The sequence below is a fragment of the Mya arenaria genome, chromosome 7 (genome assembly GCF_026914265.1).
Source record: "Mya arenaria isolate MELC-2E11 chromosome 7, ASM2691426v1".
Lineage (NCBI taxonomy): Eukaryota > Metazoa > Mollusca > Bivalvia > Myida > Myidae > Mya > Mya arenaria.
In genome coordinates, this window is record NC_069128.1 from 44,999,767 (window position 1) to 45,025,895 (window position 26,129).

Sequence of the window (26,129 nt, forward strand, 5' to 3'; positions counted from 1 at the left end):
CATTTCTTGTTGTTGGATTATATTACACTTGCGTATATATACCTTGTTGACGGACTTTACACTACTGTCGTACAGACCTCGCTGTTGAACTATACACTTATCTCGTACTAACCTCGTTGTTGGACACCTCAACACAGATTCGAAGATTCAACATTTTATTGATTACAAATGGTTGATAATGTTGAAGAATTTAATCATCTTGTGATACAAGATATAACATTGACCCGTAGATATTTTAAAATTCGGAATAAATGTTGAACAGAGCCGTTTCTTGGTTTATTGTAACGAAGAAAGCTTCTTAAAGATCGCTTACATTTCCTTACATTCTACATGAATTATTCTATTTATTTAAACAAACACCTTCATTATTATTCTGCAAGAATGACATAGTTGTATTATCAAGTGTTAATTAGGACATGTTATAAATTTGGGACATTTGTTCGAGACAATCACGTTTGAAAGTATTGTTTGAAATCACTTGGCCAAGATCCGTTGTATTTTGTATGAAAAATCATATAATGTTTTTCATCCCAATTTGTTCAAATTAGCCCCTTCGATTTGAAATTGGCGCCGTCCCGGGGATCACTAATTACTTATATACAGGTTATATATATATACAGGAAAATCATGGAAATTTTCTTGTCTAAAACTGCTAGGACACGACCCTTGAAATTGTTATGTGTCAACATGTGCCCTTTACTAGGTTCGTAAAAATTATGCCCCTGGGTTCTAAGCTAGCCCAGACCCTTTTGATTGACTTTCATATTTTCTAAGCTAAAACAATGACGTTTGGAATATGTGTATAGTTTATAAACCATATATAAATATTATTTATTTACTCAAACTACTTTCTTTCTTTGAAACAATGCATGTTATTATAATCAAACTTAGTTCTAAGTAAACCGCAGCTTTAAAGTTTAAACAATATAGTTCGCAGTAAAGAATTATTTCGCAATATCGTCGAATGATGTTTCTTTCTATCATTGAAGTATGTTCCTATCCCAGACATACTATTTGTGTAAGGAAAATAGCACTTCAGGTTTGAACTGATTCAATACCCAAGCTCTTCATGTTTACAAAATCCAAATCATTTCCATCAAGGCCTACCTTGATGGCATGGCTATTGTTGCTTAATGTTCATTTTAGGTATTACTGTGTAAGACTTTATACACCACATTCTGTTGTTTATAAAATAAACTATATATTATGGGTTCTTGTCATTGATTTATTGTCGTTTTAAGGAAAGAGCAGAAGTCAAGGCACAGTGTTCGCAAATAAAAGACAGAATCAACTGTAAGTTGTCTTTTAATAACTTAATACTGTAAAGGTACCAAATATGAATAAATTGACAACGCATTATAAAACATCCAGAGTTACTAATACAAAATGATAGTAGTTATTACATGGGTATGAAGTAAGCATTGCTTGAATGAGTGTGACTCGTTTTGAATATTTAGTTTAATGTTAACTGATATATTTTGTTCAGTATGCGACTGATATAATCAATGCAAGTTATAAGGGATGCGGTGCATCCAACCGCCAGAAAAAAAATGTTTAAATAATCATTGTGTTGCTACTATTAAACCATTTCCGTAAGAGAAATACGTTTTAAAATTCGTTATGGAGCTACCATTTCTCAATGTAATTTTGTTTCTCAGGGACTCAACCAACGGGAACTGTTAATGTCACGTTCGGCATCGGTACGATTGACTTAGTATTCAAATTCCCGGATGGCATTCTGACGGTAATCATTTTGTGTAAATTTCTAATTTATAATTACGTGTTTGATGCTAACAAGTATTTGCAAAAAAAAGTATGATACTGTTATAATGACCGTATACGTATACACATTTACATACGGTTTGGCGAAATACTGCCCTTATCAGACTTATTCTCTACTAAAAAAATGCAATGTTTGTTTTGTATTTTTAATGTTGTTCCTTAACTAAGGAAAGCAATATTCCGATAGAAAAAAAAAGATCTGCCAAAGGCTAGCACTAAGGCAAAAAGACAGTCAGTGGGAACAATTCAGCTAACATTAATTCAGCTAAAATTACTGACGATAAATCATAAGAGGCATTGTCCACGCTTAGTTGTAAGTTATAAAATTGTACAAATCAGAGTCATGTCATAACTCCACGGGTGTGCTTGTGCTTAATATAACATTTCAACCGATGCAACTGTTTATCGGACATTACTCATGTCGGATTGTATAAGCCTCCTAAGTTAAACTAAACTATCATTTAAATATGACCTACATTTCATTACCAACTCACGATTCGTAAATGTTACAAAGTTAATTTAACGATTTGAACACACAATATACTCCTTAAAACGTTTCTTCTTATACTTCATTTAGTAAACCTTTTTTTCTAACACTTCATTTAGTAAAACCTTTTTTTGCTAACACTTCAATTGGTAAAAGCAATATATCCACACATAAAACGATGTACTTCTCCCTAAATAGCAAGTTAGATCCAACTTTCTAATTCAAAGAACTACTTCCGTATTGATGGCAATCCACTTCTGTAGTAGGTCCGGGAGGAAGATCCACTTAAACAGCCAAGCCTTCTGGTAAAGTGTCATCCTTGTGCGTCTGCAATAATAGACGTATACACAAAAATGTCTCTACAAAAACATTATTTATAACGTATTCACATAAATCAATTCCGTTAACAGTCATGGCTAATAACTTAGATTTTTTTACATTCGTATGAATCAATAAAACAACAATTTTACATTTGAACAAGTACTGGAGACGTAAGTGTAAACTTTACCGATTGATCTTTGGCGATTCCGCTATGGATCAGCCTGTTATAACTTCACTTCGTAACAATATTTACATATAAACTAGCACTTGTGATTGCACCGTGTTCATTGTACACTGTATTTCAGGTCTGGCGAGTCCGCCATAAATCATCAAAGCCGAGTTTTATAACTTTATTATACTATTTGCATATGTACTAGTACTGTAACTGACTAACTGGTGAAGCCATCGTATACTATGATTAGAATACAGCCTTGATTTCAATCAAAGGAAACTGTTGATAAGCAATCATTAAATGCTACGCTTAACTATTGAGATTTTCAACTTTCCCGCGTGTTTAAAAGTCCGCCTTCTACCTCTCATTTAATACACACTCCCTGCAGCATTGACAATAAGTCAACAAATGAGGATGAAACTCACTACGCTCCTTCTTAATCATTAAAAATTTTCTTCATATGATCTAAGTATTACTTATTCATCTCTGGCGTTTCCGCCGTGAATTAGCGATGCCGCTCATATGATCTTCAGATTATCTTCCTAAATAATGCAATAATTCTATAGTGCAGTAACATTAAACGTTTCATAATTGTTTACAACAATCTTATAATGACACATCTTTACAATATCATAAGACAGATCAGATGCATTCAATTTTTTACAAAACTAGACACAATCCACAAAACCCATTTTTTTCTAAGGAACACATTTGATAATGGCTAGTCAGCCAAGACAGGCAACTCATCTGTCTGGCAATTATAATGGCAGCTGAGCCAAATGTTCAATTATAAAAATTACAATATCTGTATTTATAAGCAAATACAGGGCAAATCACTGAATCTTACACACAACAGTTTTACTCATCTCACAGTTTATTAGCAACACGACTTATATGATATCATTAAACTAATATTCTTAAAATACTAATTTTAATTCGAACATTCTGAATATTTAAATCTTCTAAACCAAATTATTCAAAATTATTTCTGCAAGGTGTGTAAAAAATTTCTGTTTGCAAATCAAACCAATAAATTACATTCACAGCCAATGAATGAACATATCCTAAGAAATGATCCGATGCATTCAAACTGTTTCAGAACTAAACACAATCCACACATCCCATTTGTGTCTAAGGAACACATGTTATAATAGCGTGTCGGCCAAGATTGGCAATTCATCTGTATAGCAATTATATAATGGCAGCCAAGGCAGATATACTTAGTTAACTACAGAAACTAGTTAAGAAACAATATTTGTATTTATTAGCGAACACAGAACAAATCACTGAAACTTACATAAAATATTCTTACTTATAATCTCAGTTTGTTATCAGCTCAACTTATAATAAAATTAAAGAAGTATTTTTTGAATTTGTTTTTAATTAAAAGTTGCACTCTCACAGATTGAACGTTAGGCAACTTTTTATTTTTTGTCTTAGAACGAGCCAAGTTTTGCGAAAATCGATGGAAACCAGTTATATAAGAATTTGCTCTTTCCAAGACAAAAAATAAAAAAAAGTTGCAAATATGGTATATCTGTGAGAGTGCAGCTTTAATACAAACATTCGGAATTTAAAATCTTCTAAACCAAAAAATCCAGAAGTAATCGGCATTGCTTCAAATCGTTCTCGTTCAATTCAGGAAAGATTAAATTTCATTTATACTACTTATCTTTATAATTGACTATATGGCCAAAACTACGGCTAACGCTGACAGGTAAAATTATACCAGAACACACAATAGGCGAGGGAACACCATCGGAGCGCGGTACTTGAACAGGAAGTGACGTCAACGAAAAACAGCTGTCATGAGGTGAAACAGCTCACCTGTTCGCAGCCACTTGGTAGAACCGCGGGATCCATGTAACCCCGATCTCATTGTGTTGCATTGTTCTCCTACGTGTTTCTCTCCCCCCCCCCCATTTTTTTTTATAAAAAAGTCATCTAAATATTCTTTAATAGTATATTAACCAAACACTCTCTTTCTAAGTAAAACAAGAAGCACTTGATATTAAAATGGCGAAAAAATCCTCTAACACAATTAAACTGAATTAACTCATAATTTCTACATGTCCCATATTTCCAATGCATAATCTGAATCTGAATCTTCAAGTTACGCGTCGCTTCAAATAAATACAACAAACATATTTTTAATATGACTTACCCTCTGTATGAGGATTAAATTTATGCCTTGTCCGTTCACTTCAGTAAACACGGACTTCTGCCTATTGCCCGGTACGACCTCAAATTTAACAATCAATTGTATCGATTTGAACGTATCGAATCCCCAAAGCTGATTTCATTTACATTCATATGAGCACGAAATACTCGTGCGTATGAATCACTCGTGCTTATAAAGCGCCACCTGGAGATAATTCCTTTATAAACAAGATAAACTAATTTTCTTCTAATTCATTTAACTTAAACGTAGACAATTATATACCGTGTTTGCAATATCGTTATTAAATGGGTGTTTGTTTCCATTTAAAACATTATGTGCATTAAAACATGAATATCAACATTATACAATACACTGAACGCAAAAGTACGTATTTCAATGTCTAAACATACAGAAAAGTGTTTTAAATCATAAGCTAAAATAAGTATAGTCTTCATCTTAATGTGATGACACGCGAACATGATACATCGTATATTTTTTTAAATGGCTAATGTTAAAGCGCTTTATGTCGAGTATGGAGTCGGAGCCTTTCGAAAATATTTGTTTATAAGAAATGGGGAATTATAAATTAAAACAATCATTATGATCCTCAAACGAATATCTATGTATGTCAAGTGTATTGTTGTAGTATACAGAATATTACATTAGCAATAATAATAAATGGATAATATGATTATATTGAAAGCAAAAAGGGAATAGATGTGTTACAATAAACTAATTTTGATTGAATTATCATAAATCAAGATATGTAGCAAAATGTGGTCGGTTACACTAAGACACCAGACACTAAAAAATTCTATGTCACAAGTATACTATTTTGCACCGTACGTCATAATCATGCGTGCCAATTTTATATTGCTTTGTATTTAAAGCTCTTGGGGGAAACTATACCTTGATAACTTGACATGCAATACGACTATTTTGGCCACGGGAAATTTCACCATGCACATTAATGCCACGTATTAGGTTGAAATCCGCATTAAAATAGTTGATCATAGTAATGTATTATACATAGAATATAATTAACCAATTATAATGTCCCTCGATACAATGAGTGAATGCTAGGTTTGCATGTACTGCGATGCTCAAACTAAATAAATGACATGATTCCTATTAAATTAAACATTATACTATATGCGTAGAAGAAAGGATTCTTTGTTCCATGCCTAATAATGTGTTTTAGTTACAAATAATTGTCGGTAGTAGCTGTTTATTGAATTTAAAACAAATCCTGATCTGGATAAAATTATAAAATATTTTTCCTTAATAAACAAAATTTTAAACATATGTATTTAAATAATATATATATTGTTAAAATAATATGAAAATATACCCTGTTAATATTGCGTCCATGTTGAATTTAACCAATATTGATATTTTTGCAATAATATTGATTCATTAAAATATCAATCATGTAGCTGTTAGCTTTCCTAATAATATAATAAACTGACTGTGAAACTGACAAACTTTACTTGCATTAAAGTTGAACATTTGGATATCTGAGTAGAAAAAGGAATCTTTGTTCCATACATGATAATGTGTTTTTACTTGGAATTAATTGTCGGTAGTAGCTGTTAATTGAATTAAAAACAAATCTTGATTTTGATAAAATTATAAAATTTATTTTCTTTATATAAACATAAGCTTAAACGTATTTATATAAATTATATAAACTAGACAATAATATGAAACATACAAACAGGTGAGTATGGAAATATACCTTGTTCAATTTTGCGCCCATGTAAAATTAAACCGATACTGATACTTTTTCGCAACAACCTTCATTCATTAAAAGTCATTCAGATAGCTGTTAGTTTTCCTCATGTTAAAACACATTAAACTGGTTGTGAAGGTTTAAATGGGCATATTTACTTGCATTAACGTAGAAAAGGTTCTTAATAATACTTCATAATGAATGCTAGTGTACATCACTTAAACTTAACAAGGCATGAATATCAAATTGTAATTGGTAAAATAATTAAAATGTACAAATATGACAACAGGAACATAGGAATTAATCTTTCTCGTTAACGTTTGATCCTTTGTTGCATATAAATTGGATTAAATTTAGAACAATTGTTTCCGCTATAGTTCTGAACAGCATAAATATCATATTTACGAAAAAAATCAAAAATACAAAATTTATTGAAAGCACCAATCATATTCCGCTGTGATATAAAGGTGCTCATTTAAAAAGAATAGGTTGCAATTATTATGTTTATTATAAATATACATGTAAAATGTATATATGTTCTTGTACGTAATGTTATATATATATATATATGTACCCGTAAGCTTTTTCAAACGCATGATAATGAAGCACAGTGCAATTTATTGTTGTATAGATTTTACTCGATATATGTTCAATTACCGAAGTTTTGTTTTCTAACTTTGGTAAAACTATATTAAAAAATCGGGAATAAATAATAACATTTCTCCGTAGGACCAAATAATACGCTCAAAGAATGGGCGAATTTATTATATGATTCTATCATAAAAGCTTCCATGAATAAGGCTTTGTAATTCATAATGGCAAGTTCCGTTGTTTTCGTTATTGAATTTAACCAATGTAACTTATATGCAGTAACGTAATGTGATTGTGTACATGTATTTTTCTTAAAACAATAAACCTGTAGATATCGCAATTTATTCCATATACGCAAAAAGATTTTTGTTTATGTAACAATGCCCGTGCTTTTGCTTCATATAGATTTCATTATTAAATTTAAGTTAACATTTGATGCTAAAGTTTAGAATGTTACAGAATATTTATATATATGTATATCCCTCCTTAGTTGAACCACCACTTGAAAGATTAAAACTTAAATTGTCACTATCAAGATGTGTTTTATTACCCCCAATTAACCCCCTTATTCACTCAATTTATTAGGTTTAGAAGTGTTACTATGGAGACCTTTAAAGCCAATATTCTTAAATTAGTATTTTGCTTCAAACACTTTCAACAAAACCTGACATAAATCAAGAGCCAATGGCCCCTGACATCGAAGAAAGAACTTGACACTGCAGGGCTTGTGATTATTTTGATTACTGATATGACAACATGGACATAATAAGGCCTTAACAAATCTTTGTTTACACCCATCTGAATTAATTGTTTTCTTCTTATATTGTTTTTTACCTATCTACCCTTTTTGGGGGATGTTAGTAGAAACTAAGAATATTTTGTTTGGCCTAATCAAGGATTTAAGTTTTGCATACTGTATATTTTTACTTTATTACATTGCATTGTGTGGGAGTAGGATTTGATATATTGGTGCAAGGTATTTTGATTATAACAATTCAGGAAGTTTATCAAAATGCTAATCTTTATGCAAGAATGTGTCATGTTTGGTGTCATTATTTTGCTTAAATAATTCACTTTTATAGTGTATCAATGATAAAATTTATTTTTTATTACAAGAAAATGAGGAGAAACAAAACAGTTCCTCAGTTGGTAAGATCCATCTACATTTCATGTCAGTATATTTCTTAGCTCCGCCCCTTTCACTGGACTTGACATTGCCCCTTTCTCTGATTTTGACATCTGATTGGCTGAGTTAACGTGCCTTTTAATGTTTCTTTATGAATGACAGTTATATACAGGAAAAGCCTTGTTAATAATGTGACAATTATGATTCTGAAAAGGGTGCTATAAATATGATTATGAATGGGCTTATAATTTATTTAAGATAATAAACATAATCTGCAGTTATGCACTTTAATTGATCAACATACATGTTCCTTATGCTTAAAATATAAATCCTTATAATATTGGAAGAAATAAATGACTGTCAATTTAGAATTAAACATTAATTTCATGCAACAAGTTAATATCCTTAAATGGTATAAAATGGCAAAATAAAATTTAATATAGCATTTTCACAGAATTGATTAATATATTTGCTTATGGTTATGTTGATTTAGGCTAATAGCAAAGAGGAAATAAAAAAAAAATATATATAATTATATATGAAAAGGAAAAATGAGGTGAATTTTATGTGAATGTCTTAAAGGTATAATTCTTCATTTTGCTAAAATTGCTAACTGTTAATTAATTCAGATTTTTTTAGTACATTTGCAGGGCTTTTTCACCTTCTTTGCTAGGGGCCGAAATTAGACTAGTACTTAACAATTGGGAAAAATGGCATATGTTCCCAATTTCCAGACAATTCCCAGATATTTTTCCCAAAAAGGTAGATCTTACTTCAAAAGTTAACAATAAAAGTTTATTCTGTTTGAGTAAATTATTCTTTTTGTCTTTGAAATTGGCATAAAAAGAATGCTGTATAATATATTTACGTAATTCGATGACCAATTTAAGTCCATATATTGTTATCAATTCTGTCCCCTCGATTTAGAATCAACTCTCATAATGAAGATTAAAACTAATCTCTCTCCCTCCCTTGTCATTGCGTCCTGTTAAAAAATCGAAGTCAAAGACAGGATTTCTCCCCCAGACCTTTCAAGCTTGATTCTGTGGAGTGTTTGTACACATTTCATATTAAACAGGTCATAAAAAAACGCTAGAAGTAGACTTACAGGAAGATATTAGTTGTCTTCAACCATCATAAGTGGAATTTCCCATTTGAGACGTTTAAGCGTTTAAAAATCCCAACTGCAGAATTTCATGCGTTTAAATTTCCCAAAATGAAAATGTTAGGCCTCTTCACAATTTTTGGTGAAAAATATATATATTCTGGAAATGCAGTTTTAATGTCTTTTGTTTGATTAAGAAATTAGTTTCTATTTGAGTAAGAAAAGCGAGACAAAATTATTATAATTATTGTTATGAGCAATTTTTTAAACATAATTTGGCTTTAGGTGTTTATTCAATATTTTTATCATCTTTCTTTGTACGGTGTACTTAAAGCTGCACTCTCACAGATTGAACGTTTCGACAACTTTTTTATTGTTTGTACTGGTTCCATGGATTTTTGCAAAAATCCATGGAACCAGTTATATAAATAAAACTACTAACAAAAATTCCAAAAATGATTTAATATGCATTTTTCGTAAAAAAAACATTTCAAACAGTAAAATTTGAACATCTATGATCTGATTGTGTCAGCAACTTTATATCATAAAGTTGTTTGCAAATATCTAGGCAGAAATTTGCTCTTTCCAAGACAAACAAAGAAAAATGTCAAAATGGTATATCTGTGAGCGTGCAGCTTTAAGGTCATCTAACACTCTAGATATTAGAGTAATTAACAAGTCTTACTGTTTGTTTTTAATTTTAAGTTTAATTGGCTATTATAAGGGCCCTTATCATATCTTGATTAAGAATTTTTTTCATTTGAACAGTTTAATAATGTTCTCTCCTACTATTTTCTAATTGTGGACTTTTTGTTAATAGAGAATTTTAAGGGTGTATCAGAGCTGTGGGACCACTCTAGATGTCATTCATTGCAGGTTTCACGGCATTTTGGGTACAAAAATACTCCTTAAGCAAAAATTCCAACAACGGATGAGGGTAAAAATCTCCCCCTTTAATGGTTTAAAAATTTCGTTCAGTCACACTTGGGTATGTCAAGGGATCAAGCCATCATAGAGCACGGGCAGACCTTTATTATCTCAACAGCAACAGGATCAGGGTGGCATAAATGCAGCCACAGTGACAATTATAAACAAAAAACTTCTTAAAATAGACCTCCCACATATGAAAAATTCATATAACTATATACATGAAAGAAACTTAAATCATACTGGATTTGCAATTGCAATTGTGTTATTGGTATATTGCTGATTTAAAAGGAACACTATCCTTAGAATAAAGGAATGGAAATCCTGAACAGAAGTCTCTGACTGTTGAAAACACTACATCAGCCAACCTCAAATACTCTAAGGCTGACCAACAGTATCTGTCAGTGGGGACTGAAAACAAGAAGGCACAGGGGCTCGTAACTGTGCTATTCCCCAGTCATTCAAAGTATCCCCTGTGAACGCGTTACCGGGCTAGCGCCCAATTCTTAGCAAAATATTGTGCATGAGTGTAGACATTAGACATATATATATATATCGCGTCATGTGAAAACCTGCCTTAATGACATCGATAGCGTCATCGGAAAACATGGTTGAAATGACGTCAGAGTATTTACCTGATATCCGGTGTTGAAGGTTATGTGTCACACATTGTGTGTTTGTTGTTTACCAGTGTGAACAAAAGAAGAAAGAGGAACCGAGACAAATTGGAGGAGGAATCAGAGGTAAATCTTTTCTCTTTCCGTATATATCTTTTTTTAAGTGATACTGCTTCAATCAGTTATATTTTTGGTAAAATTCCGGACAGTTTAAACTAATAACAAATATTAATCAGGCGGTTTTTTTTAGATTTAAGGCAATTAAAAGCCTATTGATTTAACATCTGCAAGAAGATAAAACCGATTAATAAGTTTTAAGTGACATTCCGTAGTTATTATACAATATGTAAATATTATAAAAAAAACAACAACGCTTTATAATTATTATTTGATTTTCTAAAAAGCTTTAATGTTTATCATTAACATACTTGTCACATGTAGCCACTATAGTCAACTATATCGAACTTACAAGCATTGCATAGTTATTATAAATGATGGAGAAAAGGATAAGAAACATGAAATGAAAAAAAAATTCATGTGAAAAAAAACGATGTGACAAAAGGAGAAAATATTTGTATAATGTCTATTTTTTACAATAACAGAAAGACCGTCAAGCTCAATTAGGAGAGCGTTGGACTACCAATACATACACTGCGGGTTCGACCCCGGCAGTTTCTTATTTGATATTTCTTCGCACAAAATTTTATAAAAATTGAAAGAGATACAAAAGCATAAGTAAGTATTGTTTTCTACTAAATTACAAAGAAGTTTATAAATTGTGTATTCAAATTTGTTCAATAATAATTTCATAGCATTAATCCTCAATTGAACGAGTTTAATACTAATATTTTCCAGGAGCTTGAAAGTATCCTTTTGGAGTACTTTGGGAGAACAACACATGGATCTCAGGAGTTAGAAGAAGATGATCAAGATCTATGTGAGCCGCCGGATAACGCAGAGGCAGGGCCACTTGTACAAACATGAATGCGTGAAATGGTTTTATCACTAAATTCAGAGAGTGGTGAAAGCAGCGACGAGTGTACATATGATTCAGATTGCCAAGACTATTTAAACACAAAACGCTTCATGGAAGACTGCGGATGCAAAAAACAATGTCAGTCTAACTTTACACTTGATGAGGCTTATAACATTGTTCTCGAAAGTAAGGAGAAATCAAAAGAAGAACAGGAACAATTTATTATGGGCGTTCTTAGTGCCGAGAAGTATGATTCTGTAAAAACGAAACGAGGCAAAAAGCGGGTGCGTGCCAGAACAAAGTTCCACGTTAATGGCAGTGCTGTGTGCAGGCAAACATTCCAGTTATTATATGATGTGAAGCGGACAACGCTAAATAATATTATCCAGCACATGAACGACACTTTTGCCATCCGATGCCACGAAGCTGCTTCTCCATAAAGACTATTGTAGTATTTGCACAGAGAAGAATGTACGGCAAGTAAAACTGTCTGCATTTAAAACAATCTGGTCATCATGCGTCCCCCATATTAAAATAGCAAAGCCAAGAGATGACGTGTGCGCAACATGCGAGAAAATGAGACAGCAGATCGCCAACGCCGTCACTGAGGAAGAGAAGATGGAGGCAACAGGAGCGATACGCGCCCATATCATTGAGGCTCAACAGGTACACACTAACATTGGTACAGTAAGTGTTTGACTGAAAGCTATCATACAATATGACTCGTTTAAAAGATATTCAAGTAAGAAAACTATTCTACACGGTATTTTTTATATATAAAGTGGTGGTATTTTTATTCACGTAAATTGTTTAATAGACAAAGTTGTCATATTGAAATATACAGGCTATATGCCGTACAGCAATGTTTACAGAATTACAAATATCATAACTTATACATTTGCTGCGCAATCAATTAACCAGTCTCACTGTGTCCCGGGCGAAACGTTCACTATTCATGACGACAATTGTCCGGGCAATACTTTTCATTGATAATTTCGAATGAATTTAGTTATTTGGTAAAATAACTTCATGTTATGTAATGTACATTAAAACATAAAAAAACTTATATAATTATGTATCGTATTTCATTCGTGATAAAGATTTTTTTTTCATGAAAATCATGTCATAACGTTTTCTTGTTGCAGGGCAAAATAGAAATATGTACGTCATTGGCTATTTCCTATGGAGTGTTATGACCGGGCAGTAGACAGGGATCGAATTCTTGATGCAAATACCAGGTACGTTGTTTCATATCAAAACCTTAACAACATTCATACGAAATTTCGAGTTAAGTTCTCCATTTGCTTTAGTTTAAAAGTCAGGAAATAAATTAAATATTTTGCAGGCCATGCCAGGTGCCCTGTGGGGAGTGGCTTTGCGACTCTGAAGAAGGCATGCAGACGTCATGATACAGAGACGCTTGACGAGTTGGCAGGAGTGGTTGACCGGTCGTCTGTGACCAACGTATCGGTCCGCTACCCGCAGTGAATCTGGAGGGATTGGAAATCGTTCCTATCCAGGCATTTCAAGTCATTTGTAGGAATACGGTAAATATTTGTGTTTTTTACGTTAATATAGAGATTTAGGTTTACTGTATTGTACATTTATTTTAAATATATTAAAATATTTTTCTGCGTAGATCCATATTATATAACAGGAATTGCATTTTCGATGGAGACCCGTTTTACCTAATAACAGACCAAATTATTCAATTATTATTAAGTTAATTCTTTTTCAAGAAATACCAACATTTCAGGTTCACAGTCAGTCTGCCGGGCATCGTGATTGTAATGGAAAAAATGGGCGGCAAAGAAACACATATCAACCTCCTTAAGGACCGCTCCTTCAGATTTTTAGTGGACACCAGGCCGGAACCGGCTCAAGCGGCTGGTCTAAGCTTGAACAGGAAGGAATATCTCCGTCGGAGTGTCAGCAAACCCGTGTCCGAAGAGAAGCGGGAACAGTTTTGCGCGGGGTTTGCATCTTAAAAGACGTTCATGTAATATGCAGTGGTCAGATTATAAGAGACACTTGAATATTTATCAATTATGTTATTCTATCTGTTTTATGATAAAAAAATATTCTTGTTTTTTTACACTGTTCCATATATACATGTGTTGTCGAATGATCCATAGTCGTTAAACAATGCTTTTGAAGACACGCATTACATGAAAAATATTGATAGAAAATTAACTTCGAAATAATTGTAGGTACACCACATACATGATTATTATATAACGTTCATGTTAAGATGTATGCTTGTACTTTAGTGTCAAATGTAATATATTTTATTGACAGTCACCGGTGATCTCAATCTTTTGTTTTAAATTAAAGAATATTACTTGTGAATCTTGTTTGATTTATTTTAAAATTAAACATTTTAAAACTGCGCATGCCGTTGGAATACTACACTTTAGGAAAAAAGAATAACTACAGTTGGCTAGCAACCCAAGTGACGTCATACTGACATGTATCAAACTTGAACTGAATGTGCAATTCTTTTACGATAGTAATGGAATGAATGATCAACATTTTAAAAAAAAAATTCTGCCTGATTAAAAGAAAAGAATCCGAACATCTAACGCCGTGAACGTGACGTTGTAGAACAGAGAACGCTCAGAAAAATGCTATACGGTTGGCTCATTTGAATGCGTTTTTGAGTAAGAAAAAAATAGGCGCATATAAATAAAACTCATATGGTTAAGCTCATAAATAATTACTTGTTCCAAATATGTAAAAAAATAATTTCGTTAAAAATGTCATAAAAGCAGGTTTTCTCCTGACGCGAATCATATGTAATATATGTGAAATTATTTGACAGCTTCAAGGAACGGAGAGAACTCAGCGAATTATTTTGTTTCGCCAAGGTATATAGGAAAATGAAACCAATTTCATCATAAATTCTGTTTATTCCACACTTTAACAATAGTAGAATCTTCCAACTAAAAAAATAATATTAGTGTCTGCAATTTCAGAGTAACATCCACTCATGATATAATTATCATTTATCATGGTGTAATTAATTAGGCCAGAGTTTTTTTATTTCTCATTTTACGGGATTTTTTTTCAAAAATAAGCGCCAGGAGGAGGGAATAAAATTAAAAATAAAAAAAGATGTCCAAAAATGAGCGTCGAGGAAAAAAATAAAAATAAAATGGATTTTCCGTATTTTTTTCTTTTTTTGGAAAAATTTATAGAATGTATGTTTTGAAGTTGTGCACACTTGTTTTGTACTCCATACTGGCTGTTATACAATAGATCTGTATAATAAAGTCAAAACAAGATGTCATTTTCACAATTAGCCACAATAATGCACCATTCAATTGTAACCAGGCCACCTCCTCCCATGTCCGGAGAATAGCGGGACTTTGACTTCCAGCCAATCCTTGGTAAAATCCCCACCCTGCAGAGACAAAGTACTTGTCAAATCCCCGCCAAATTCCCCCGCACCTCGAGGTTAGGCACTTTACCCTCTATATTCGGCGCAAAAACAAAACCACCGCATTCACTAGGCACTGCGGAGCCACATGGAAGGTAAAAACACGTCCAATTTCCTTCATTATCCCCTATATACCCAAGGACCTCGGGGGCCATGGTTACAATTGACTGGTGCAAAATGCATGTTTAAGGAACTTTTTTTAACATTTGGATATTCATTTTACTCCCTAAACGCCACACGTCAACTGATTCACACCAATGAAAATATATTTTTCAACTGTAACTCCACAGAATTTAACACTGCACGGTTAAATAAAAATTACACATAAATTATTATATATGCATGATTTTAATATGAGCATCTACATACATGCCATATTTCTGAGAGGCTTCCCAGGGGATTTTGGTCTGATATTACACCAGGGGATTTTTACGCGACGAAAATTTACGCAATATATCCATTTATAATATAAGAATAAATACAGAAATACATACAAATTACAATTATTTTTGGACTTAGTCATCATGGTCCTTCATGGAATTTCACACTCATAATATTGTTGATGCTTTCCACTGTCAACCTTAAGCTAGTTTTGAAAAAAATAAAATAAATAAATTCCAGGGGATATGGATCATCCGGCAGGGGACCATGGGATGGGTAGAAATTCCGGGGGATTTTACGCACGCAGGGCGATTTGGCATGTATGCATCTATACTTTTGTAGAGCTTTTAATAGTCACTGAAACTCGCACTAGCAAAACATAAGGCATCTGGCATATTGTTTGTGTCTAAAATGTTGATTAATATAATTTTGGTTCCGTTTATTGAGATAAACAACACATATGAAGAAATTTAATGTCTTGAGGGTACAAGAAAAGAAACAAGGTATATAACTCAAACTTACCTGATTTTACAGTAGAGTCCATTTTTTATAGTTTCTTAATCAACATACAAACAATCCATTTTAAAATGGGTGACATGAAAAGAGGAGCCAATGCCCATTAAAATGGTATGCAATATGTTGGTATAACTTTATTGTCTTTAGACAAACAAGCCAAATCCAATGTCACATTCTCGTCTTTTTCTGTTGACTTTGTCAGAAACTGTACAGCAAATTCCAATTATCAGTGTATCCCCGTGTTAACCGGTCTACACACAGAAAAAATTATGAAATTTTATGCTTTGGTAAAAAGAAAATACAATTCCGTTCCGAAATATCAAAAAATGACAAACGCACTGATTTTATGAACAACAGTGTATCAGTCTTCAAACTAAATCCCCTTTCGTAAAAGGCGGCCATTTTCCTTACAAGCGCTTAGATGATGATCATAAGCAAGTTTCAAGTTGTTTTTTTCATCATGGCATATAATATGCATGTGATATCACAAAACAATGTAACATATTTCAGTTGACATCATAAGCACGAACAGCCGGCTTCCGCCATCTTGGAAATTGTGCGCGATAGTTTTTGTTGTTGTGAAATTAGCATTACAGTAGGTTAAATAACACTAAATCTTATTTTTTATCGGAGATCGAAAAAACGGGCATCGGAAAAAATAAAAATAAAGTTAGGAATTTGAATCTTTTTCTTTTTTGGGTTTTGCAATATTTAGGTACGGCGCTCCCGTAAAACGAAAACTATAAAAACTCTGGCCTTAAGTCATTTTGACATCCTTCTGTTTGTTTTAAAATAATATACTTAAGTAATAATTATGGGTACATATACATTACCATGACAGTCACGCCAATGGGAATACTTATTTAGGGATGGACATTATAATGCACCAGTCAATTGTAACCACATCCCCCCCCAGGTCCGAGGAATAGCCGTGACATTGACTTACGGTCCAGCCGACCCAGGGTAAAATCCCCGCCCTGCGGAGACGAACTGATGGTTAAACCCCGGCCAAATGGCCCAGCACCCCAGAGACTCTATATAAGGCCCAATCTCGGCTGAATTTGGCGCTATGACAAAACCACCGCAGTAACCCGGCCCTGCGGGACGACCTTGAAAGTAAAAACACAGCCCTTTTCCCCGGCTATCCCCGGTATACCCCCCGGACCTGCGGGGGGGGGGGGGGGCTGACAATTGACTGGTGCATAACATTGACAATATAGAATTTAGTTACCCTGACATGTACTGACATTGAATCGCTACATGGGGACATTTATTCAGGGTAATGGACATAACATTGACATACACAATTGTAATAGAATTTCTGAAAATAACTTTGAAAAGACACACACCATGAGGACAATTTAATACAGGGACAAACATAATGTTCATTGACCTACACTAAAGTAATGGTCATTCTGACATACACATTGCAGAGACAGCCGTGGGGAGACTTATTTAGGGAAATAACATTGACATACAATCATATAATAATTAGTTATCCTCACATGTACTTTACACAGAATCGCTACATGGTGACAATTACTCTGGGACGGACATTACATTTACATACACATTACTAATAGTATTTCTGACATGAACATTGCAAAGACACACACCAGAAACCCTTAGGGAGACTTAATTAGGGACAGAAATCAGCGGTCGAAATTAACACAATCCCGCAAGCCCTGCACTGGTAAAATGTCTTCATGGCTTGCTCAAATTCTGAATTTTATATAGCAGTGCTTGTTCAAAAATTTGATGCCAAGCTTTAGTATATGAATTTGGGCTTGTTCATCCAAAAGTCTAATTTCATGATTGAGACATAACACTGATATACAATACAGTAATTAATTATCCTGATGTGTACTTTACATAGAATCCCTACATGATGACAGTTAATCAGGGACGGACATTACATTAACACGCACTATAGAAATAGTAATTCTGAAATGAACATTGCAAAGACACGCACTATGGGGAAAGTTTATCAGGGACCATCACACTACATTGACATACACTATAATATAGAAATAGTTATTCTGAAATGTATGAACATTGCAAAGACATACCCCATGGGGACAATTAATAAGGGACGGACATTACATTGACATACACTATAAAACTAGTTATTCTGATATGAAAATTGAAGACACACACCATGGGGACATTTCAGGGATGGACATTTCATTGACATACATTATAGAAATAGTTATTCTGACATTATCATTGTAACGACAAATGCCATGGAGACAGTTATTCAGGGACGGACATTACATTGATGTATACACTTAAGTACTAGTTATTTTCACATATCAACATTTTAAGACAAGCGCCATGAGGACAGTTATTCAGGGACGGATGTTACATTGACTAGATTAAATTGACACACACTATAGTAATAGTTATTCTTACATGAACGTTGCAAAGACACACACCATGAGGAGACTTATTTATGGACAGACATCACACTTGACAATAACCATATACTAATAATTATCCTGACATTGACTTTACATAGAATTGAACCATTGGGATAGTTATTCAGGGACAAACATACATTGACTAAATTACATTATACTATAGTAATAGTAATTCTGACATGTACATTGTAATGACACACCCAATGGTGACAGTTATTCAGGGACATAACATTGATACACACTCCAGAAATTTGTATTCTGAAATGTACCTTACAAAGAATCTCACCATGGAGACAGTTATTCAGGGTCAAGCATTATAACAATTACATATAATATAGTTATTCTAAAATGTATTTAACAAAAAACGACACTATAGTGACATTTATTCAGGGACGGACATTACATTTGACTTTCAATATATAGTAATAATCATAATAGTCATTCTAAAATGTATGGTACATTACCTAGACACGTGCCATGGGGTCAGTTATTCAAGGACGAACATTACACTGACTTATATACTATGGTAAGAATTATAAGGACATTTAGTGCAATGAAGAGATACACCCCATGGGAACAGTTATTCACGGACGGACATTACATTCATGTATACAACTTACAAATTAATAATTCTGAGGACAGGTACATTGACAGTAATCATATCTTTGAAACAGTTATTACGACCAACATAACAGTGACATATACTGTAGTGATAGTTATAAGGACATTTACATGGAAAAATACACACCATGGATACAATTTTTGAGGGAATAATTTTACATCTAACAAGCACAACTATGCTACCAGAAAGTCCAAATAGTAACAAAAATATGTCAAAACATGCACAAACTGAGTCACAGTCATCCAATTAGACTTCTGGAGGTACAAGCCCGACTTCTTACACTAATGCTTGGCATGATCTTTTTTAACAAGCCCTGCTACATAAAATTTGGACTGGTGTCAATTTTGACCACTGCAGTCAGCAATTAATATTTAATAATCATGCGCCAACCTGCAGATCATATACAGGCAAAACTGTTGTCTGTGTCATAAGAAGCTAACTAAATCTGAAAGCTGGGGGCAGATCATGACAGTTTATATTGCATTAGGATGTTGAATGAGGAATTACAGGCAATATACTTTCATGAAAAGAATAAATACTTTTAATAATGTGTCTTTTTCCCGACGTTTTTTAGAAGGGTGGGGAGGCCGTGAATACCGGAGGCCTTATCTAGGGTCCTTGTGGTACTAGTCTAATATCATAGACGTGTTATACGGGTTTCTTACAATCCCTAACGTCTAAACTGGTTTGTGCAAAAACCGGGGGTGTTTGAAAAATATTGAAATTGTATTAAGTGAAGTATTTTATGGTTGAAATTGAACATAAAGGTTTATATTCATATTTTACCATGTAAAAGAGAAGTTATTTGCACAAAACAAGCATTTAATGCATTAAAACACATTATTTACCTTTCCAATAAAACGAAAACTGACTGACACAGACAACAATTATGCCAAGCGGAACAACTTGACCCAATCAGACCTCGTAAATACAATCGTAACAACTCGGCCATGGCCGAAATGTTCAGATTGTTTTAAAAGTGTGCCCTGAAGCCTTGCAGGTGCCCTTCATGTATATGTCGTTATGTTTTGACAGAATAAATTGAAGAAAACCTGTCAAACTCATAAGTATTCGTTGGATACTTTTTTGTGTACGGAACTAATATAAAACAACATAATCTGGTAATATTACTTGTTTATATGATATTTTTTGGACGCAATATGCTTTAACCCGGAACAACTACCCACTTTTGGTACAAAACAATTTCTACGTGAAGGATTTGCCATATCAAAAATCGTAAAAAAAATATGTCAACGTACAATTATTTGGACTACTTGGGGTACGGGATCATTTGGCAGGGATTTTACTGGCAGTTCGTCCCCGCAGGACAAGGATTTTACCCAGGCTTGGCTGGACAGAAAGTCCCCGTTATTCTCCGGACCTGGGAAGGCCGTGATTACCGGAGGTCTTACCTAGGGTCCTTGGGGTACGGGATCATTTGGCAGCGATTTTACCAGCAGTTCGTCCCTGCAGGACAAGGTTTTTATCCGGGCTTGGCTGGACAGAACGTCAAAGTCCCCGCTATTCTGAACTGGGGAGGCCGTGATTACCGGAGACTGGGGGTATACCGGGGATAGCTGGGGAAAAGGGCCTTTGCCCGGGCTTGGCTTGACCGCCATTCCCCGGACCGGGGGGGGGGGAGTGTTTACAACTGACTGGTGCGTAACCAAGAGTTGTCCTACTTCTTAGCCACAGGCGCAAGTCACATAATCAAAAATCGCCATATATATGGGATATGTGTATTAAGATATTCTTATTAAAAATGTTTATGTCAAGTAGATCTACCTGTATTCTTAGCTGATACATATTCAACAAACCAAACAAAAATGCAAATAAATAAAATATATGACTTACCATGGAAGTTTGGGATATATCCATTTTGAAAAAAAAACTTAGTGTCATTCAGTCATTCTGATTCATCGTTCTGCAAAGCTCGATGATTTTGATTATCTTCTATGAAAGACAAAATAATTCGTCTGACACATTCGTAATTTTCCAGCAATAAATATGATAAGTATTGATTATTGTAATTGTATATTTGTGTTAAACCGGTTTAAAGTCAGATTCAAGTACCAATAATTAAACAATTTTAAGCAATATTAACATTTTAACGTTAAAACTCGTTAACGTCACTTATAATTTTCATTCCTGCAGTATTTTTAATGTCGGTTAAAAAAGGAAGATTATCTTTAAAAAAGGTTACATTACACTATTTCATAAGTTTCGAAATTAGTTAAATTACCTTTAATAATATTATTTACATAACTAACATGGTTGTTATATTAAACGTATAAGATACATATGTAGTAACATTTGTTTTTGCTTTAAATGAAGTGCAATAATTGCGTTTTAAATCATAAATAGTCAAAACAGGTTTTGCTGGGTTTTTCTTCCGTAAAACACACAAAATTTCTGTTGTTCTTTAAATAAAAAGCAAGTATTTCAAAATCCTTAAAAAGGTGATAATTAACATCATAACAATAATATATTAGCTCAGAAATGTTTTTTTATGGATTCTGCATTATCGGTAAAATCTTGGAGTTTTATCCCGCAGGAGAAAAACCCCGTACTGAAAAGCGGTTTTTTTTTGTTTCGCGTTATTTCACCTCCGGTGTCGAAGCATAATGCTCCTTTTGATATAAGATTTTGTTTTGAGCTTAAATAACTTCAATATTGTATTATTGAAACCTCGCGGGATTTTTCCCAATCTTTTGAAAAACGGGAGAAAAATCCCGCGGGATAGTGAAAACCCCCGTGTTTTTCTGCAAAAACCCCGCTGGGGCCCGAAGTTGGCGGGTCAATTAGACAAACTTCCAAAAACATTTCGCAAACAAAACACACCAAAATCATAACTTAATGAAACCTTCTAACTAAATTATAGGCCAGTATTCGATTACACCGTATTTAAAGGGTACTTGAGTTTGCGAAATCTAGGATTTGCAAACATAAATTTGAGGTCGTTTTATGTGTATATCTTTATTAAATTATTTATTTTCTTCCTTTTATCACCCCGCCTTAACTGTACAGTTTAGAGATACGCTTATGCCAAAACAGCATACTTTGAGAACAGAAACATCATGGATACTTTAATTAAGATCCAATTTGTTCCGTTGTATCTGGTATTATATTCTCCAGTCCAATTAATGTTCATGTTCAATGTAAGGTATGGTGTATGTGTACTTAGTAGTTATATTCATTCCATCACGCCCATCACAACGTTTGTCTTCCCTACTTGCAGACACAAAATCCGTCTCCAGGAAACCCGATAAAAGGTGGCACGTTCAAAGGATGCTTGATGCGGGTCCGTGAGGGCGAGCTGCTATGTAGGATGTTAAAGGCGGCGTTTAAAAGAGGACTGATGTTCATCTTGGGGAAGAAAGGAAAAGTGGACCTGGATTGCGTGTCATTGTATGATGGTCCAGTGTATTCTATGAGGTAAGAATATATATATAATATATATAATAAGAGTCAGCTTAGGGTGTAAAGGAGGGAATAATTGTTTACTGTTGTGAAGTATGGGAGATATGTTCTGAGTGCCGTTTCGTTATAGGGACCATGCATGAACGTTTTGGGCTAGTATTACTTTTTAAGGTACAGTAATTATATACATCACATTTATATAGCATTTTATAGGTGGTAGTCACGGTAAGCCGTGATAGCATATAACATTTTCGTAGGCCAGTGGTTAAGTTCAATATATGTAAAGATAGTTAAGTTTACATGACGTATAACCCAAGCAGCGTATGAATGTTTCTTTTATGTTTTTCGGTATGATAAGGAGTTTAATCGGTAAACTTACAGCAGCTAAAATATAAATTTGAAATTAAACTTTAAACTAAGGAGCGAAAATATCAAGAACTACTTTAAAAGCAAATGTATTAACGTCCCTTTAACCCAAATGAAATCAGCACTTTTGAACCTGTAAATTATGACAGATAATAATTGATCGTAACGATGTTTCAATAAATATGTTCCTTGAAATAAACAAAACTGATCGCTAATTACGGAAATGACAATCCTAATTCTTAAACGTTTTCTTTTAAAAACTAATTAACTGATTGATTAAACTACCCCACTCATCACCAATCGTCATCTCACAGACGATGCGCGGTGAAGAAGGCAATGCAGTTCTACTTTAAATACAGTGTTCAGAATTCTTGATATCATATTGCTCATTACAGAAATAATTAAGATTAGTTTTACATAAAATGATACTTGTTAAGTCTCTTATTTTAAGTGTCGTGCTGAATGACTTCGCCTGTAACATTCTGCATTAAAGAAAGAATATGTATGTCAGAAAGTATACGGATGATAACAAACTATGGTAATGATTATACTTTTATTATGATTATTCCTGCAATATTATTCGTATGTTCCAAGACGAAATTGCAAATTGTATAATACACGTATGCAAAGTTTTATCAACATGTTTTGTTTATAACGGAATATATTTGAAATACAATCATATATAGTGTACACGGAGCACAGCGTCGACATGCATGAGGATGTGCTCGTATAAAATAAAGTCCATATTATTAACGTAACATTCAGTTTGAAATGTCAGTCGAATTGCTTACTGATTTTCTTACACCACCAATATTGACGTGTTCCGCCCGTTTCAAAGTATTTACGAGAAAAGCACTCCATGAAATGTTGTTATTTTTAAACTCACATTTGCAGCATATATAATACAAAGGCCCATGTTAAACACGGCAGTGATGTCGCCTTACAATTGACACCATTGATTCTAGATAATTTTGCAGTCCGATCCTAAATATGTAGACATTTGTTTAAAATGAAATTGGAAATAAATACACAGTTTTACAAATATCGTTACATTAAAATCAGTTTTCTTTTCCATGATATTTCTACTAAGCTTAAATGCGAAAGAGTGAAATTAATTAACATGTTCCTTTCTACATACATGAAGTATGTTGCCGTGCTTCGCGGGCTGTCTTATATTATATATGTTGAAATTGAACATACAGTTGGTCAAATCGTACGTTAACCTGCTTCATCATTGAACAGAGTGTCGGGTAAATATTTTCGTCCTCCACTTCCTCGTCGTTCATACAGGTTTCGAACATATTTTAGTATATTTCATGAACATGTGACAGAACACAGATAGTGAAATTCCTTACATTCCACACCTTATGACTCCATAATTGTTCATGTTTTATAAGTAGAAAGACATTCGTCATCTCTATGATTCGTTATTGAAGTTCAAATAGATATTATGTTTCTTTCGATTGTTATATCTTCAAGTTTTCATTGCATTGAACAGCCCTACCAGAATTAATTTAATTAACACAATCACAGGGTTACTATCCAGGATCAGGTGCACGATCTGATAATACAAAATATGTGCAAATATGGAAAGTGTTTTATAAGCAAGAAAAACTGTTGACAAAAAATCAATGTCACTTCTTCAATCATGTTGGTTCAACTCGATAATCATATATCAAACATAAAACATGTGTGCGTCTGATTTCATGTTACATATTACGATTGATTGCAATGAAGTGTTTACACTATTTCTTTCTAGTACTAACTGTGCCATAATTAATTTAGAACTATTTGACAGGCACATTTCATTGTAAGTCAAAACTTCAGAAATTATGGGCATGAATACTCTTCACATACTCACATAAACATTATTAACTTGTGTTAGATGTCCCACCACCACTTTGTGTTTGAGTTATGCCCTCTGTTACAGTGATCAAAAACGGACGAGCGTTGAGCATTCCATTACAGTACTCTGTATTGTCCGAATTTAGGCCGCTATAGAAACGTTTACAACGAGTCCAAAAATAAGAAATGTATGAATTTGATTGAAACCGTGACAAATTAATGCATGCATGATGTGAACCTTTTTTGTGAATCTTAGTTAATCTTATTGTGGATAAACAAATTTCCCTTACGCAATTGGTGTGACAGTTAACATTGTTGAACACTGCAGAATCCAATTAAAAAACTTCCCTGAATAAATAAACCGTAACGTAGCTCTGATTTAATTTAATTTAATTCAATGTTCTCCAAATAATGTTTCTAAGTGCTTAGATAGGCTCAACTAGATTAACACATATTATAATTGTAAAAGCTTTTTACCCAGTTACACATCTACATGCATACTGTAAAGAATGTAGTCACATTTACAGGAGTAAGAAAAAAATCTATATTTGTATATAAAAATCAGTTTGCTATTATCTTTTTATTCATACGTTGCATATACGTTTAAATCTTAATAGAATACATTGAGAGTATCAGTAACTTGTACGTGTATGGTATTAACGAAACTATCCAGTTAATATGGCCCGCGAGTCCTTCCTCAATTAAGCGGACACAACGAGGTGACTTCAGAATTTTCTTTTAATAATCAACTGTGTCTGTATAGTTAAAATTACCTTCTATCTTTTTAAGTTGCGGATAAAGTTCAGCTTACGTTGAACACATCAATTGTTTTTGTTAATTTCTAGGGGTGGCTATTGGGAAAAGCACTCGGATTACGATGAATACATACATACCTTGAAAGCAGAACTGGCAGTCAAAGGCATCACAGAGGCGGACATAGATCAAGAAGAGAAGCTGGAAGAGACCTTCACTGCCGATGGTCGGTTACTTATATTAGTCTTATGATACCGATGGTCTTATACGAATGATAATGCCCTTTCATATGTATTTTTGTGTTGTATATAGCATGGTTTGCCGGTCTGGAATCCTTCTATCTACCATCTGTTTCACTTTTGTCTCTTTA

At 33.5% G+C, this 26,129-nt stretch overlaps 1 protein-coding gene across 4 annotated transcripts in view; it reads left to right on the forward strand.

The window, feature by feature from the left end:
* The window catches only part of LOC128240322 (myosin-11-like), a 60,092-nt gene that overhangs the window by 33,338 nt on the left and 625 nt on the right, over positions 1 to 26,129 (forward strand). The window contains exons 9-12 of one of the 4 annotated variants that reach the window (XM_052956917.1): positions 1,242 to 1,293; positions 1,659 to 1,744; positions 22,614 to 22,810; positions 25,852 to 25,985. In XM_052956917.1, coding sequence (XP_052812877.1) covers positions 1,242 to 1,293; positions 1,659 to 1,744; positions 22,614 to 22,810; positions 25,852 to 25,985 — 469 coding nt within the window. Of the gene's footprint in view, positions 1 to 1,241; positions 1,294 to 1,658; positions 1,745 to 2,895; positions 3,015 to 10,353; positions 10,493 to 11,095; positions 11,148 to 22,613; positions 22,811 to 25,851; positions 25,986 to 26,129 lie in introns of those variants that run through there. The other 3 variants (XM_052956918.1, XM_052956920.1, XM_052956919.1) reach the window with 3 other exon arrangements.